The sequence below is a fragment of the Oncorhynchus gorbuscha genome, linkage group LG13 (assembly GCF_021184085.1).
Source record: "Oncorhynchus gorbuscha isolate QuinsamMale2020 ecotype Even-year linkage group LG13, OgorEven_v1.0, whole genome shotgun sequence".
In the NCBI taxonomy this organism is placed as follows: domain Eukaryota; kingdom Metazoa; phylum Chordata; class Actinopteri; order Salmoniformes; family Salmonidae; genus Oncorhynchus; species Oncorhynchus gorbuscha.
The window spans coordinates 62,984,953-63,002,738 of record NC_060185.1 but is presented as its reverse complement, the minus strand read 5'-3'; the positions used below and the strand labels follow the sequence as shown (position 1 = coordinate 63,002,738).

At 46.2% G+C, this 17,786-nt stretch overlaps 1 protein-coding gene across 1 annotated transcript in view; it reads right to left on the bottom strand.

Annotated features, from left to right (window-relative positions):
• Window positions 1–17,786, bottom strand: part of LOC123993286 (dedicator of cytokinesis protein 2-like) — a 198,533-nt gene that overhangs the window by 17,495 nt on the left and 163,252 nt on the right. The window contains exons 29-40 of the mRNA XM_046295238.1: window positions 14,189–14,267; window positions 13,948–14,048; window positions 13,795–13,853; window positions 13,444–13,592; window positions 13,236–13,321; window positions 12,954–13,110; window positions 11,744–11,784; window positions 7,435–7,525; window positions 6,526–6,636; window positions 6,229–6,318; window positions 4,480–4,584; window positions 4,091–4,232 (exon numbers count right to left, since the gene is read on the bottom strand). Coding sequence (XP_046151194.1) covers window positions 4,091–4,232; window positions 4,480–4,584; window positions 6,229–6,318; window positions 6,526–6,636; window positions 7,435–7,525; window positions 11,744–11,784; window positions 12,954–13,110; window positions 13,236–13,321; window positions 13,444–13,592; window positions 13,795–13,853; window positions 13,948–14,048; window positions 14,189–14,267 — 1,211 coding nt within the window. The remainder of the gene's footprint in view (window positions 1–4,090; window positions 4,233–4,479; window positions 4,585–6,228; window positions 6,319–6,525; window positions 6,637–7,434; window positions 7,526–11,743; window positions 11,785–12,953; window positions 13,111–13,235; window positions 13,322–13,443; window positions 13,593–13,794; window positions 13,854–13,947; window positions 14,049–14,188; window positions 14,268–17,786) is intronic.

Below are 17,786 nucleotides of genomic sequence, written 5' to 3'. Positions count from 1 at the left end.
CACTCCATTAATTTCATAGTTCCTCCCCTTTGCGTCCTGGGATAATCAACCATCGCCGCCAACCATGGCGTAATATTCCTCACCCAGAACCCCACTGAACTGAGGAGCAGCTCGTGACTGAGGGGCAGCTCGGGACTGAGGGGCAGCTCGGGACTGAGGGGCAGCTCGGAACTGAGGGGCAGCCCGGAACTGAGGGGCAGCCCGGGACTTCGGGGAAGCCCAGTACTGAGAGAAAGCCCAGTACTAAGAGGAAGCCCAGTACTGAGAGGAAGCCCAGTACTGAGATGAAGCTCAGGCAGGTAGTAGGCTCCGGTAGATCCTGGCTGGCTGGCGGCTCTGGAAGATTCTGGTTGACTAGCAGACTGGAAGATTCTGGTTGACTGGCAGATCTGGAAGAATCTGGTTGACTGGCGGATCTAGCTGCTCTATGCAGACTGACAGCTCTGGCTGCTCCATGCAGTCTGGCAGCTCCTTGCAGACTGGCAGCTCCTTGCAGACTGACAGCTCCTTGCAGACTGACAGCTCTGGCTGCTCCATGCAGGCTGACCGCTCCCTGCAGACTGACAGCTCCTTGCAGACTGACAGCTCCTTGCAGACTGGCAGCTATTTGCAGACTGACAGCTCTTGTTGCTTTATGCAGACTGACAGCTCTGGCTGCTTCATACAGACTGACAGCTCTAGCTGCTTCATGCAGACTGACAGCTCAGGCTGCTTCGAACAGGCAGGAGGCTCCGGCAGCGCTGTAGAGGAGGAAGGCTCTGATAGCGCTGAACAGGCGGGAGACTCCAACAGCGCAGGAGGGAAGGAAGGCTCTGATAGCGCTGAACAGACAGGAGACTCCAGCAGCGATGTAGAGGAGGAAGGCTCTGATAGCGCTGAACAAGCAGGAGACTCCGACAGTACAGGAGAGGCGAGGCGCACCGCAGGCCTGATGCGTGGTGCTGGCACTGGTGATACTGGATCGAGGACACGCACAGGAAGCCTGGTGTGGGGAGCTGCTACCGGAGGACTGGTGTGTGGAGGTGGCTCTGGATAGACCGGACCGTGCAGGCGCACTGGAGCTCTTGAGCACCGAGCCTGCCCAACCTTACCTGGCTCGATGCCCACTCTAGCCCAGCCAATATGAAGGGCTGGTATGAACCGCACCGGGCTATGCACCCGCACTGGAAACACCGTGCGCTCCATAGCATAACACGGTGCCTGCCCGGTCTCTCTAGCCCCCCGGTAAGCACAGGGAGTTTGCGCAGGTCTCCTACCTGGCATAGCCATACTCCCTGTAAGCCCCCCCCCAATATTTTTTTGGGGCTGACTCTCAGGCTTCCATCCGCGTCGCCGTGCTGCCTCCTCATACCAGCGTCTCGCCGCTTTTCCGCCTCCAGTTCTTCCTTGGGACGCCGATATTCTCCAGGCTGAGCCCAGGGTCCTTTTCCGTCTAATATCTCCTCCCAAGTCCAGAAGTCCTTTGATCGCTACTCCTCACGATTAACAGGGAGAGTTGGCTCAGGTCTGACTCCTGACTCAGCCACTCTCCCTCTGAGCCCCCCCCCAATACATTTTTGGGGCTGCTTTCGGGCTTCCTTGCCAACCGTGTTTTTCTCTTCGACTCCATTCTCCTATAGCCCTCTTCGCACTGCTCCAGCGAATCCCAGGCGGGCGCCGGCACTCTCTCTGGGTCGACCGCCCACCTGTCTATTTCTTCCCACGTAGTATACTCCATACCTCTGCTGTCCATAACGTCCTCCCTTCGCTGCTCCTGCTGCCTGTTACAACGCCACTCGGTCCGTGTGTGGTGGGTGATTCTGTAACGCCGTTCTTCGTTTGTCGAAAGAGAGTCGGACCGAAATGCAGCGTGGTTGTTACTCATGTTCTTTAATGAATGATCGCGATACATGAAATAACTTAATAAATACAAAAAAACAACAAACGGAACGTGAAACCTAATTACAGCCTATCTGGTGAACACTACACAGAGACAGGAACAATCACCCACGAAATACAAAGTGAAACCCAGGCTACCTAAATACGGTTCCCAATCAGAGACAACGAGAATCACCTGACTCTGATTGAGAACCGCCTCAGGCAGCCAACCTATGCTACACCACTACTCAGCCGCTATCCCAATACCTACAAAACCCCCAATACGAAACACAACATTAAACCCATGTCACACCCTGGCCTGACCAAATATATAACGAAAACACAAAACACTATGACCAAGGCGTGACACAGTCCAGGTTGATATATTATTGATTATATATTGTAAAAAAATGGGACTGGTAATCGGACTGGTGAAAGTCCTTAAAGAGCAAGTATTGGATGATGAGGCTTTGCAGACGGCTTTGTGAAGTTGAGGCGATCACGAACGACAGACCAATCACAACTGTGACAAATGACCCTAATGATCAGGAACTCCTGACCCTGAACCATCTGCTTCATCTGAAAGCGAAGCAAGTCCTGCCACCAGGACTGTTCCAGAGAAGCAACCTATACTCACAAGGGAGATGGAAGCAAGTACAATAAATCACTGACCTCTTCTGGAACAGATGGCTAAGGGAGTATCTTCTACGTATGCAGAAGCGGAACAAGTGGAACAAAACTAAGAGAAACTTCTTGTTGTCTTCTGTCGATGACACCTCCCCAAGGAACTCTTGGCTAATGGGGCATGTGGTGGAGGTTTTTTTTCCAGGGGCCAAAGGTCGTGTCATGGTTAAGACCAAGACCATTATCTTACAGAGACCTATCAATAAACTCTGTCTGCTCCTGGAGGCGGTTGATGGAGACACGCACACACGAACACGAACACACACACACACACACACACACACACACACACACACACACACACACACACACACACACACACACACACACACACACACACACACACACACACACAGTGCTCCATCTTCAAAACACGTGCACCTCTGAATCCTGGATGTCGTACTCATACATTGTTGGACGTCAAACTCGTACATTTGTGGACGTCAAACTCGTACATTTTTGGAAGTTGAACACTTGAACACTTCAACTCTGAGACTGAGGTCAATGGCCTCCTGTCCTATATGGGACTTTGTATATTTGTATGAAATATGAATGTATTTGGTGAAATATTAGGTACGTACCTTTTATGATTTATCTTCACCTGATTGAGATATATTCCTTTGTCATTAGTGCAACTTTGTTTTTGGCTCCACCTCTTGCCCATTCATTGTACTGTGGTGTGTGTTAGTAATAGGATAAAGGCAGGAAGTAGGGCCTTCGGGGGAAGAGGGCTCCTATCTAGATTTTTTGTTCGATATAAGAAAAAGAAACCTTTTTGTTGCACCGTATCCCTGGATCTCATTGAATGTTTTTGCCGTTTGGGAACTTCGAATGTGGACTGTATGCGTCCCTAAACAATCCCGCTTCAGGCTTGGGCAGTGGCTATGGTCAATTAGTAAGGAAGCCACTACAAGGCTGAATGAACTGCTTCGCTGCCAGACAAGGCTCCGCTGATGTAGCCAGGTGTAGCAGTGGTAAGGTGTTGGGACAGCTTTATGTAGGTCCTAACAGTCAGGTGTGCTCCCTCTCTGGGCCACTAGGTCACTTGTTATGGCGCACATCTGTCACCATGGTGACGCACACCTGCACGTCCTCAGACTCACCTGGACTCCATCATCTCCCTGATTACCTTCCCTTCGGGTTCCTTCCCCAGGCGTTCTTGTCTCTGTGTCTGTGTCGTGTCTGTGCGTTGTTCGTGTTGTCTTGTGTTACGTTACGTTTATTGTATTAAAACCCTCACTCCCTGAACCTGCTTCCCGACTCTCAGCGCACATCGTTACACTAACAGTTTGTGGGCTCCGTTTGTCACCGTTATCGTGCAAGGAACGTTGTGTTGCTGGCATGCATCCCACTTTTTTTAGTTTTGTTGCCCCACCAAGATTTACATGCTAAAATCGCATCTGTGTGTGTGTGTGTGTGTGTGTGTGTGTGTGTGTGTGTGTGTGTGTGTGTGTGTGTGTGTGTGTGTGTGTGTGTGTGTGTGTGTGTGTGTGTGTGTGTGTGTGTGTGTGTGTGTGTGTGTACATTTTGTGTGTGTACATAAGGATACACTGTAAAGGGGAGAGTCTGACGTCGTCTCCAGGCATGGTGGTGATATTGAGACGGACAGCGCTGGGGAACTGACTCATCAACTGGTTCTGGAAGTCTTCTCTACGCTCGTACTCCTTCCCCCGGTGGATAAACACCTTGTTCTGAGGTTAGAAACAGTTATACACAGTCATAAGGTGGTTATGAATAGTCATAAACACTACATAAGACTGTATTCTTTTTTTTCTTTTTTTGGGATGTCCTCTTGTGGACAATCTGTTGTTTTCTTCGTAAGTGCAATAAACCATTATTGACCTCCCCAAAATCATGCAGACATAAGCTCTTTCACATTTCATTTGGAGCTAAAACTAGACATTGTGAATACAAGGTTAGGCAGATGCTTAGACATACCCTGAGGAAGGGGGGGTAACCCTGTCCGTAGTAGCCCACAGCAAAGTAGTCTGGCTTGGGCCTCAGGATCGTCATAATGTTCTCATAGAACCTAGCCTGCTGCTTCTGCAGAGAGGGGGAGGTGGGGGGGGGTAGAGAGGTATAGGAAAGAGGGAGAGAGATGAAAGGTTCGAGAGAGAGAGAGAGAGAGAGAGAGAGAGAGAGAGAGAGAGAGAGAGAGAGAGAGAGAGAGAGAGAGAGAGAGAGAGAGAGGATGTTGGGGGAGATAGAGGTAGTAGGGGTGGGAGAGATAAGAGGTGGGAGAGAGGGTTAGGGGGTAGGGTGGAGAGGGGAAGAGAAACAGACAGACAGAGAGTGTGTGGGAGAAACAGACAGACAGAGAGTGTGTGGGAGAAACAGACAGACAGAGAGTGTGTTGGAGAAACAGACAGACAGAGAGTGTGTTGGAGAAACAGACAGACAGAGAGTGTGTTGGAGAAACAGACAGACAGAGAGTGTGTTGGAGAAACAAACAGACAGAGAGTGTGTGGGAGAAACAGACAGACAGAGAGTGTGTGGGAGAAACAGACAGACAGAGAGTGTGTGGGAGAAACAGACAGACAGAGAGTGTGTGGTAGAAACAGAAAGACAGAGAGTGTGTTGGAGAAACGAACAGACAGAGAGTGTGTGGGAGAAACAGACAGACAGAGAGTGTGTGGGAGAAACAGACAGACAGAGAGTGTGTGGGAGAAACAGACAGACAGAGAGTGTGTGGGAGAAACAGACAGACAGAGAGTGTGTGGGAGAAACAGACAGACAGAGAGTGTGTGGGAGAAACAGACAGACAGAGAGTGTGTGGGAGAAACAGACAGACAGAGAGTGTGTGGGAGAAACAGACAGACAGAGAGTGTGTGGGAGAAACAGACAGACAGAGAGTGTGTGGGAGAAACAGACAGACAGACAGACAGACAGACAGACAGACAGACAGACAGACAGACAGACAGACAGACAGACAGACAGACAGACAGACAGACAGACAGACAGACAGACAGACAGACAGACAGACAGACAGACAGACAGACAGAGAGTGTGTGGGAGAAACAGACAGACAGACAGACAGACAGACAGACAGACAGACAGACAGACAGACAGACAGACAGACAGACAGACAGACAGACAGACAGACAGACAGACAGACAGACAGACAGACAGACAGACAGAAACAGACAGACAGACAGACAGACAGACAGACAGACAGACAGACAGACAGACAGACAGACAGACAGACAGACAGACAGACAGACAGACAGACAGACAGACAGACAGACAGACAGACAGACAGACAGACAGACAGACAGACAGAGACAGGATAAAGCTACAGCAAGACAAATGACACACCCTGCAAAGTCTTGTTTTTTCAACGCTGAAATACCGGAGAAAAGATAAAAGGACAGAATCCAAGGGCAGAATCTATCATAGTTATTGCACAACGACACATTTCAGAGGAGTGAAGTGAGACTCTTGGGAGGCGAGAGAGGAGAAAAACGAGGAGAGGGGAAGCGGAGGAGAGGGAGTGTATTGAACACTCACTCCAAATGTGATGTACTTTAAGGGCTGAAGGAGAGGAGAAGTCAAGAGAAAGCGAGAAGAGTGGAGGAGAGTTCTCGGGGGTCCCTGTGAAGGGTGTTGGAAATCAAGAAGAAACCCTAATGAAGGCAGCTTGCCGACAAAACATCCATATGCGGAATAGGACGCAACAGTGTGTCTTACCAGACTCTGGCTGAGCAGCTCGTATTCAAACACTTCCATCTCGTACTGGTCAGCCAGCTCCTTACACAGAGTTATAGCTTCCTCCCACATCTACACAACCCAGAGAGACGAACGATTACCAACACACACCCATGGAGAGAAGAGAGGTTCTACTTTTACAGAGAGCAGAGATGTACGTAACATAGCAAGATCACCGACTCCGCAACAGAGAGCACAGAGACTGTGTCCAACTGCAATGCATCTATCCATCCAGCCAAGACACTATACAGAATCAAGATAGCCGACTCTGCTCCTGACCTTGCCCTTGTCGAAGTACCCGATGATGGTTTCGTAGAGATTCTCCTTCTGCTGGCGCTGGGTCTGACAGCTGCGCACCTCAAACTGGGGACTGCACTGGTCCTCTGACCACTGCGAGGGGAAGACGGTGGTGTAGGGATTTAGGGAGGGGTGGAGAGATAAAGAAATAGAGGGGGCAGAGATGAAACAATCAGAGCGGAAGGACATGCTATAGACAGGACTGGAGTGGATGGTCAGGGGGTCGGAGTATAGTTCTATAAATATTTTGTAGACTGCAAATGGACCGCAAGAAGCTCAAACAGATATACAGCGGTTCTTCCTTCAAAAGTTGTGGCGAACTGCAGCATAGCTTGCAGGGTGCCGCTGAATTCTATGGCACGTTATTTAAGTAATAATAATAATAATATATGCCATTTAGCAGACGCTTTTATCCAAGGCGACTTACAGTCATGTGTGCATACATTCTACGTATGGGTGGTCCCGGGGATCGAACCCACTACCCTGGCGTTACAAGCGCCATGCTCTACCAACTGAGCTACATAAGTGTCAGTCATTGTTGCCAGAATGTATCACAATCTGCCACCGTCTACCACAAAAGGTTGCGGCATGAAGCTCTAAACTTTTAAAGGAAGAACCACTGTAGCATTTGACAAAAACCGAATCATTTAAACCTTGACTACACTGAGAAACATTAACATATGCCTCTATATTAATGCGTGGGGATACTTGGGAATTGGTTTCCTACATTAAAATCACTTGAAGCTAAAGTTCCTGGTGATTTTACAGTCCTTTATGTCCTTTACAGTCCTTTATTTGTGCTCAGAGGACCAATTCAAATTACAAGTGAATGTCAGTGCGTGTGTGTGTGTGTGGGTGGGTGTGTGCACGCGCGTGTCTGTTTATGTGTACCTTGAGCAGGCGAGAGTGAAGCAACAGGGTGTATGCAGCCTCTGTGTAGTTTTCCACAGCCATGTGAAGGTCTCTCAGCTTGTAGAGGTATCTGTAACACACACACACACACCCACCCACCCACCCACACACACACACACACACACACACACACACACACACACACACACACACACACACACACACACACACACACACACACACACACACACACACACACACACACACACACACACACACACACACACACACACACAGGTTAATACACATCGAACTGTAATGTATACCATTGTCCACTAGATGGCAGGGTTGCCTAGACAACTCATTGTGATGGCTTGACCTGTACACATCACAGTCTGACGTGAACACTGTGGAACTTAGTGGGCAGAACTTTATTGTGTCCTCAGGGACAAAAAACATGAGTCTGCCCTCGCTTGCCTTAATCCTAGGTCTCCCTTTCACCTCTCTCTCTCTTTCTATTTATCTTCCTTTTTTCTGTTCTCTCTGCTCTCTCTTTTCCTCTTATTTCTCTGTGTCTCTCTCTGTGTCTCTCTGTCTCTCTCTGTGTCTCTCTGTGTCTCTCTGTGTCTCTCTCTGTGTCTCTCTCTGTGTCTCTCTCTGTGTCTCTCTCTGTGTCTCTTTCTCTGTCTCTCTGTGTCTCTCTCTGTGTCTCCCTAAGTGTCTCTATAAGTGTATCTCTCTCTGAGTCTCTGTGTGTGTGTGTGTCTCTCTCTGTGTGTGTCTCTCTCTGTGTGTGTGTGTCTCTCTCTCTCTCTGTGTGTGTCTCTCTCTCTGTGTCTCTGTGTGTGTCTCTCTCTCTGTGTGTGTGTGTCTCTCTCTGTCTCTGTGTGTGTATGTCTCTCTCTCTGTGTCTCTGTGTGTGTCTCTCTCTCTGTGTCTCTCTCTGTGTCTCTCTCTCTGTCTCTCTGTGTCTCTCTCTGTGTCTCCCTAAGTGTCTCTATAAGTGTATCTCTCTCTGAGTCTCTGTGTGTGTGTGTGTCTCTCTCTGTGTGTGTCTCTCTCTGTGTGTGTGTGTCTCTCTCTATCTCTGTGTGTGTCTCTCTCTCTGTGTCTCTGTGTGTGTCTCTCTCTCTGTGTGTGTGTGTGTCTCTCTCTGTCTCTGTGTGTGTATGTCTCTCTCTCTGTGTCTCTGTGTGTGTCTCTCTCTCTGTGTCTCTCTCTGTGTCTCTCTCTCTGTCTCTCTGTGTCTCTCTCTGTGTCTCCCTAAGTGTCTCTATAAGTGTATCTCTCTCTGAGTCTCTGTGTGTGTGTGTGTCTCTCTCTGTGTGTGTCTCTCTCTGTGTGTGTGTGTCTCTCTCTCTCTCTGTGTGTGTCTCTCTCTCTGTGTCTCTGTGTGTGTCTCTCTCTCTGTGTGTGTGTGTGTCTCTCTCTGTCTCTGTGTGTGTATGTCTCTCTCTCTGTGTCTCTGTGTGTGTCTCTCTCTCTGTGTCTCTGTGTGTGTCTCTCTCTGTGTCTCTGTGTGTGTCTCTCTCTCTCTGTGTCTCTGTGTGTGTGTCTCTGTGTGTGTATCTCTCTCTCTGTGGGTGTGTCTCTCTGTGTGTGTGTGTGTCTCTCTCTCTGTGTCTGTGTGTGTGTATCTCTCTCTGTGGGTGTGTCTCTGTGTGTGTGTGTGTGTGTGTGTGTGTGTGTGTGTGTGTGTGTGTGTGTGTGTGTGTGTGTGTGTGTGTGTGTGTGTGTGTGTGTGTGTGTGTGTGTGTGTGTGTGTGTGTGTGTGTGTGTCTCTCTCTCTCTGTGTCTCTGTGTGTGTGTCTCTCTGTGTGTGTGTGTCTCTCTGTGTGTGTGTGTCTCTCTCTCTCTGTCTCTGTTATTTCTAACCCTCCCTGTCACCCATTCTCAGCAGATACATTGGTACCTTTTTCAGATTCTGTCAAATGTGACATTTTAAGGGTTTTTAAGATTCTAGGTTTCCAACAGAGAAAAGCAGTGTATCTTTGACTAGCTTAACTTTAATTTCCTCCTACATCTGTTGAACACATTCACAAAGAATTCAGACCCCTTGAATTTTTCCACATTTTGTTACATTACAGCCTTATTCAAATATGGAATAAATGGTTTCTTCCCTCACCCATCTACACACAATACCCCATAATGACAAAGCAAAAGCAGGTTTTTACAGATTTTTGCAAATGTATACAACCCCCCTCCCCTTACATTTACATAAGTATTCAGACACTTTACTCAGTACTTTGTTTAAGCACCTTTGGCAGTGTTTACAGCCTAGAGTCGTCTTGGGTATGATGCTACAAGCTTGGCCCACCTGTATTTAGGAAGTTTCTCCCATTCTTCTCTGCAGATCCTCTCAAGCTCTGTCAGGTTGGATGGGGAGCGTCGCTGCACAGCTATTTTCCAGTCTCTCCAGAGATGTTTGATCGGGTTCAAATCCGTGCTCTGGATGGGCCCCTCGAGGATATTCAGAGACTTGTCCCGAAGCCACTCCCGCGTTGTTTTGGCTGTGTGCTTAGGTTCGTTGTCCTGTTGGAAGTTGAACCTTCACCCCAGTCGGAGGTCCTGAGTGCTCTGGAGCAGGTTTCCATCAAGGATCTCTCTGTACTTTGCTCTGTTCACCTTTCTCTCGATCCTGACTCGTCTCCGAGTCCCTGCCACTGAAAAACATCCCCACAGCATGATTCTACCACCAATGTGTTTTACGATAGGGATGGTGACAGGTTTCATCCTCTTTGGCCTTCAATCTTGGTTTCATCAGATCAGAGAATCTTGTTTCTCATGGTCTGGGAGTCTTTCGGTGCCTTTTGGCAAACTCCAAGCGGGTTGTCATGTACCTTTTACTGAAGAGTGTCTTCCATCTGGCCACTCTACCATAAAGGCCTGATTGGCGGTGTGCTGCAGAGATGGTTGTCCTTCTGGAAGGTTCTCCCATCTCCACAGAGGTATTCTGGAGCTTTGTCAGATTGACTATCGGGTTCTTGGTCACCTCCCTGACCAAGGCCCTTCTTGGTGATTCCAAACTTCTTCCATTTAAGAAAGATGGAGGCCACTGTGTTCTTGGGGACCTTCAATACTGTAGACAGATCTGTGCCTCGACACAATCCTGTGTTGGACCTCTACGGGCAATTTCTTCGACCTCATGGCTTGGATTTTGCTCTAACATGCGTCAGAGTGTGTGTCTTTCCAAATCATGTCCAATCAACTGAATTTACCACAGGTGGACTCCAATCAAGCTGTGGATACATCTCAAGGATGATTAATGGAAACAGGATGCACCTCACCTCAATGTCAAGTCTCATAGCAAAGGGTCTGAATACTTATGTAAATACGGTATTTCTGTTTTTTTTATACATTTGCAAAAATGTCTAAAAACCTGTTTTGACTTTGTCATTATGGAGTATTATGTGTAGATTACTGAGGGAAAAAATGCATTCAAGGCTGTAATGTAAAGAAAATGTTTAAAAGGGAAGGGGTCTGAATACTTTCCGAATGCACAGCACATTCCTCCTTTTGGAATACGCCTTCCTCTTTATCATCTCCTCTTTGAGTTGTTTGATTAACCTCTCTGTCCTTCACTTTCTCACAATCTCTCCCATCTCCCCTCACTCTCCCTCCATCCCTCTTTCAGTTCAATACACCTCACACTCCCTATTTACATCTTTCTCTTTCTCCATCTCTCTCTCTCTCGCTCCCTCTCTCTCGCTCTCTCCCTCTCTTTCTCTCTCACTCACTCCCTCCATCACTCTTCTCCCCCTCTTTCTCTCTCCCACTCAGTCTCTCTCTCTCTCCCTCTTTCCATCCCTCCCTCTCTCTCCATCCCTCTCTCTCGCTCCTAAAATGAGTGCACATGTTGCTGTGAGTGGAGGGCCTGATCCTCTGGATTTTTGACATTAATTCAGCAGGATTGAGATAATCCCTTGTCAGATTATACACACACATATACACACATATATACACACACGCACACACACACACACACACACACACACACACACACACACACACACACACACACACACACACACACACACACACACACACACACACACACACACACACACACACACACACACACACACACACACACACACACACACACACACACACACACACACACACACACACACAAGGTCACACTTTCGCCCTCACCCAGTGAGTAATCCACTGTTATACACAGTCTAACCAGCTCATGTAGCCTGCCCAGTCCAACACCACGGGTAGTCATACATATACAGAAACTCTCTAACGTTTTAAATATATATGAAAGTAGAGTGGTTGTGTAACTGGAGTTATGAAACCTACAATTGAAATGACAACGTGTTATTGTTGCATAAAGTGTCACCTGATGTACATCCCTTCACGGTTGATGTCCTTGTAGAAATTCTGCAAAACAACAGAGAGGAGTGTGAGACTTTGCTTGTTAGCGTGGACATGTGTGTGGGGAGAGAGAGTGTGTGTGTGTCTCATCACCAGCACACACACACACACAACGCACACACACACACACACCACGTTTCTTCTCTTGTGCTCACTTACTGAGAATAACACTCAAGGCAGAACACACACATCTCCAGCGTACGTCCCCATCTAAAACACTCCGATAATCTCTGCATCCCACTGATGTCTGAAGGGCTATATAAAGTATCAAACTCCGCGGAAAGATCATTCATCATTTAGTCAGTAGCATAAGCTAATGATGTGTGCAGCTAGCATGCATGTCTGAGTGATCCAGATGTAACCCGAGGATCTGTGTGTTAGCTAAAGCATGCTAATGTCATATTGCACAGCATGCTAACGTCGTTAGACTGAGGTAGGGATGATTAGCTTGCATATTGCATAGCATGCTAATGTCAGTTAGCATGAGGTAAGGATGATTAGCTTGCGTGTAGCATAGCATGCTAATGTTAGCTAGCCGGAGGTAAGGATATTTAGCTCTCAAAACAGCGCGTCATGAAAAGGAATGGCTAATGCATAGCCATAGGGGGGCTGAATAGGCCTAACTGTGCTTTACAGCTGTGTTACTGACAGACAGACAGCCCCGTGTGACTGCTTTAGTGTCACAGTATAATACAGTAACACAACAACGGCAGGCTAGTAATGCTTCAAAGACCCATCTTATCTTTGACTGATCTGAGATTTTATATTTAGTCTAACAGATGCTGTTACTGGATGTTGTAGAAGACGAAGGTTCCGGTGTATTACTATTTTTAGAATGTATTAGAACGTGGTCATAATTAGTTGGATGTTACTTAGTGGCTGGTGATGCCATGGTAACGGCTACACGGTGGGCACTGTTGATTGGCATGGAATTGATTGTCAGATGATATACAGAGCAACAGATTTATTGTTGGGGAGAAGGGTGTAGTTTTGTGCTGGAAGTGAAACTGCAACTCAAGGTTGATTTGCTCGAGGCGGCTGATGACACATGAAACACGAAGGTGTGTGTACAGCAGTTGACGCAACAATGTGCTAATCGCCGCGACTCCAGATACGCTGATGAAAGATGCAGCAGTCTGCCCAATGTGGATCTTCCTGTCGTGGGCGGAGCGTACCAGCAGATTGACGGTACAGCTCATGCGGTTGTTGCGGCTGTCATCGCTCATCACCGTGCGGTAGTCAAGGAGACGCACCAGGAGTCCCTTCACCAAGTCAACGAAGTGCTCGACCTCTGGCCTTAACAAGGGATGCTCCACAGCACACTCCAACAGTCTGACAAACACACACGCACAGACACACACACGCACACACACGTAAGCCAGTACGTATAAGGTTACAGTATAAGGTTACAGATATAGCCTGTGATGTGGATATTGGTATTGATGAAAGACACCCACATGGTTTCCAGTAGCTCCATGTATCTCTCATCTCCTCCTCCTCCCTCCACCTCATGATCCAGCTTCAGAATGATCTCATTCTCAAACTACAGACAGACAGAGGGAGAGAAGCGATAGAGAATGGGTAAGCCTCTCGGGAAGCTGTAAAAGTCTGGGTGTGTGTGCGCATGCATGCGTGTGTGGTTGTGTGTGTGTGCCACTGTCACACCTTTTGGAAGTGCGAGGAGAGTTTGTGTTCACACTGCATCATGTCGAAGAAGATGGGGATGGTGGCTCGTCTCAGCTCTTCCCCAGGAATCAGAGTCATCTCCAGGATAGGACCCACCATCCCAGGGATAAAACAGATCTTATTCCCACCTACACACACACACACACACACACACACACACACACACACACACACACACACACACACACACACACACACACACACACACACACACACACACACACACACACACACACACACACACACACACACACACACACACACAGTCTCAGAGTCTGTAACACCCACATGCATACATTCGCACGCAAACACACACGCACACACACTTACCCAGTTTGTACCACATGTCCCGTATGGCAAAACCGATGAGTCTCCTCATGTCTCCATACCTGAAGATAAAAATAAATCAGCTTTGTTTTAGTACATTACTCATTAATATTGCCAGAGGAGAAACAAAAGAGAAATTGTTTAAATTGAATTCACTTTGCCAAGATCTTGTTCCTCTTGGTTGGAGAGAAGTGCTGCAGTTGCAATGACTCTTGGGTAATGAATGCCACAGCCAAATGGAAGTAATTATTCCACAACTACAGAGAGAAGAGAGGGATCAAAATAATGAGAATGTGTGTGTGTGTGTGTGTGAGAGAGAGAGAGAATGAGTGTGGAGTGTTCACTTTCATAATTTTCACACATACAAACACAAAAACTCACACATAAACACACTGACCTGCACTTCAAAGTCATTGTTGTTGAGGAATTTGAGGTTCATGGTGTCAGCGTAGGTGTTGATGGCTCTGAGGAACACCCTGACAGAGACACAGTGTACAGTTTATGAGATGACAGCATGATATCTATCTCTACCTATATACTGTATCAATGTTCTATATCTATCTCTACCTATATACTGTATCAATGTTCTATCTCAATATTCTATATCTATCTCTACCTATATACTGTTTCAATGTTCTATCTCAATGTTCTATATCTATCTCTACCTATATACTGTATCAATGTTCTATATCTATCTCTACCTATATACTGTATCAATGTTCTATATCTATATATATACTGTATCAATGTTCTATCTCAATGTTCTATATCTATCTCTACCTATATCCTGTATCAATGTTCTATATCTATCTCTACCTATATACTGTATCAATGTTCTATATCTATCTATATAATGTATCAATGTTCTATCTCAGTGTTCTATATCTATCTCTACCTATATACTGTATCAATGTTCTATCTCAATGTTCTATATCTATCTCTACCTATATACTGTATCAATGTTCTATATCTATCTATATACTGTATCAATGTTCTATCTCAATGTTCTATATCTATCTCTACCTATATCCTGTATCAATGTTCTATATCTATCTCTACCTATATACTGTATCAATGTTCTATATCTATCTCTACCTATATACTGTATCAATGTTCTATCTCAATGTTCTATATCTATCTCTACCTATATCCTGTATCAATGTTCTATATCTATCTCTACCTATATAATGTATCAATGTTCTATATATATCTATATACTGTATCAATGTTCTATCTCAATGTTCTATATCTATCTCTGCCTATATCCTGTATCAATGTTCTATCTCAATGTTCTATATCTATCTCTACCAATATACTGTATCAATGTTCTATCTCAATGTTCTATATCTATCTGTATCAATGTTCTATCTCAATGTTCTATATCTATCTCTACCAATATACTGTATCAATGTTCTATATCTATCTCTACCTATATCCTGTATCAATGTTCTATCTCAATGTTCTATATCTATCTCTACCAATATACTGTATCAATGTTCTATATCTATCTCTACCTATATCCTGTATCAATGTTCTATCTCAATGTTCTATATCTATCTCTACCTATATCCTGTATCAATGTTCTATCTCAATGTTCTATATCTATCTCTACCTATATCCTGTATCAATGTTCTATCTCAATGTTCTATATCTATCTCTACCTATATACTGTATCAATGTTAACTGTATTGATATGTTATCATTATACATGCCATCTGATATCTATATCAATTGGACCTGATACGAATATTAATGTAAATGATGAGCAGGTACTGATAATACATGAGTAATTATTAAAATAATTCCAATTGTTATGTAAAGGGACTAAACTATTTTACAATTTTTAACTTTATCTAAGTTTAAAAAGTGAAGTTCAAGTAAACTAGCTGACTATCTTCCCTTGCCTTTCTCTTCCAGGCACAATCTATCTTTTTAATCCTGTAAAAGAACTGATTGCTCCCTCCATCAGACTTCTCTATCGTTTCTCTCTAGGAAACACTCTATCTCCTCATCCTTCCCTTCTTAACCCGTGTCCACTCATCCTTATCTTCTCTCTCTCTCTATCTATCTCTTTATCTCTCTCGCCCTCTCTCTCTCTCTCTCTCTCTCTCTCTCTCTCTCTCTCTCTCTCTCTCTCTCTCTCTCTCTCTCTCTCTCTCTGCACTGTGCTATCGGACATATCCTTGGCCTATGGAAATCTCTCTGTCTCTCTCAACCACCCCCCCCCCCATCTGTATCTCAGGGCTAGTATCATGGTGTGTTATCTAAGGCCTTGTCTGGTCTCATAGGATAAACAGTCCCTTACAGCCTAGGGACATGACAAATCCTGTAGAAGCTACAGTCCACAACAACAACACATCTGCTCACCGTGGACCTAATGTAACAGAATGGAATATCAGTTGCATGTTTGACACTTATTGTGAGGAAATATCTTAAAACGTTGGTGCAGCGACCCGTTGTTAATGAGACAACGTCGGCCTTCAGCCCAAGTTCAGATACAATGGCCGACACGAGGCGAGGCAAAATGAAACTAGCCCCTTTTAGAGTGTTGTGTTGTACAGCAGCTGACTAAAGACAAGGCATTTAGATCACGGAGACGAGGCATGCGGTTGAGACAGTTTCCACGGAAACGGGGAATCTTTACATTGACGTGATGAAACTTTGTAACCAAGCTGCCACTGCCCGTAGCAACGTGTTGCAGCAAACGACTGTCATGAAATACATGCACCAGAAACAGGGTACACTTTTGTGACTGTGCAGCAAAATAGCTAGCTACAGTAGCTCTCTTCTTGGCTCGCTAACTGGTTGCTTGGCTGAACACAGAACGTTAGCGTAACGGTCTCTGATTGGCTAAATGGGTCCGTCTCGACCACAAGACCTTAGCTAAAGGTTTTACATGCCGAATCTTGGAAACTCCGATTGACGACATGAGATGTTCTAAAACTAGACTGTTCAGATCAAACCAACTTTGTTCTAAAACTCCTTACGACCGTTGTGTCTCATCTTATGTATCTGAACTGGGATTTAGGATGTAAATCCCAGTTCTGCCCTCTCCCACCTATGTGAGACTGCTGTTCATTGACTACAGCTCGGCATTCAACAGCATAGTTCCCTCCGAGCTAAGCACTAAGCTCAGGATCCTGGGACTAAACACCTCGCTCTGCAACTGGATCCTGGACTTTCTGATGTGCCGCCCCCAGGTGGTGATGGTAGGCAACAACACATCCGCCATGCTGACACTCAACACGGGGGACCCTCAGGGGTGCGTTTTTAGTCCCCTCCTGTACTCCCTGATCAGCCACGACTGCAACACCATCATTAAGTTTACTGATGATACGACGGTGGTAGGCCTGATAACCATTGACGATGAAACAGCCTATAGGGAGGAGGTCAGTGATACCAACTTTTCCCTCAACGTCAGCAAAACAAAGGAGCTGATCATGGACTACAGGAAACGGAGGGCCGAGCTCGCCCCCTACCACATCGATGGGGCTGTAGTGGAGCTGGTCGTGAGCTTCAAGTTCCTCGGTGTCCACATCACTAAGCAATTAACATGGTCCACACACACCAACACAGTTGTGAAGAAGGCACGATAACGCCTCTTCCCCGTAAGGAGGCTGAAAAGATTGACTGGCTGCTTCACCTATTGGTAGGGCAACTGCTTGGCATCCGACCGCAAGGCGCTACAGAAGGTGGTGTGGAGGGCCCTGCCATCCAGAACCTCCAAAACATGTGGTATCAGAGAAAGGCACAGAAAATTGAGACCCCAGTCATTCAAGCCATAGACTGTACACTCTGAAAGCTGCACCAGACCAAAAGGCTTCCGGAACAGCTTTTAGCCCCATAAGTCATAAGACTGCTGAACAGTTAATAAAATGACTACTTACATTGACCTTTTTTTTTGCACTGGCTCTCATACACCGACTCTATGTACACTCACTGTACTCTAACCACACACTCACACATACTTACACTGACACTCCAACACACACACA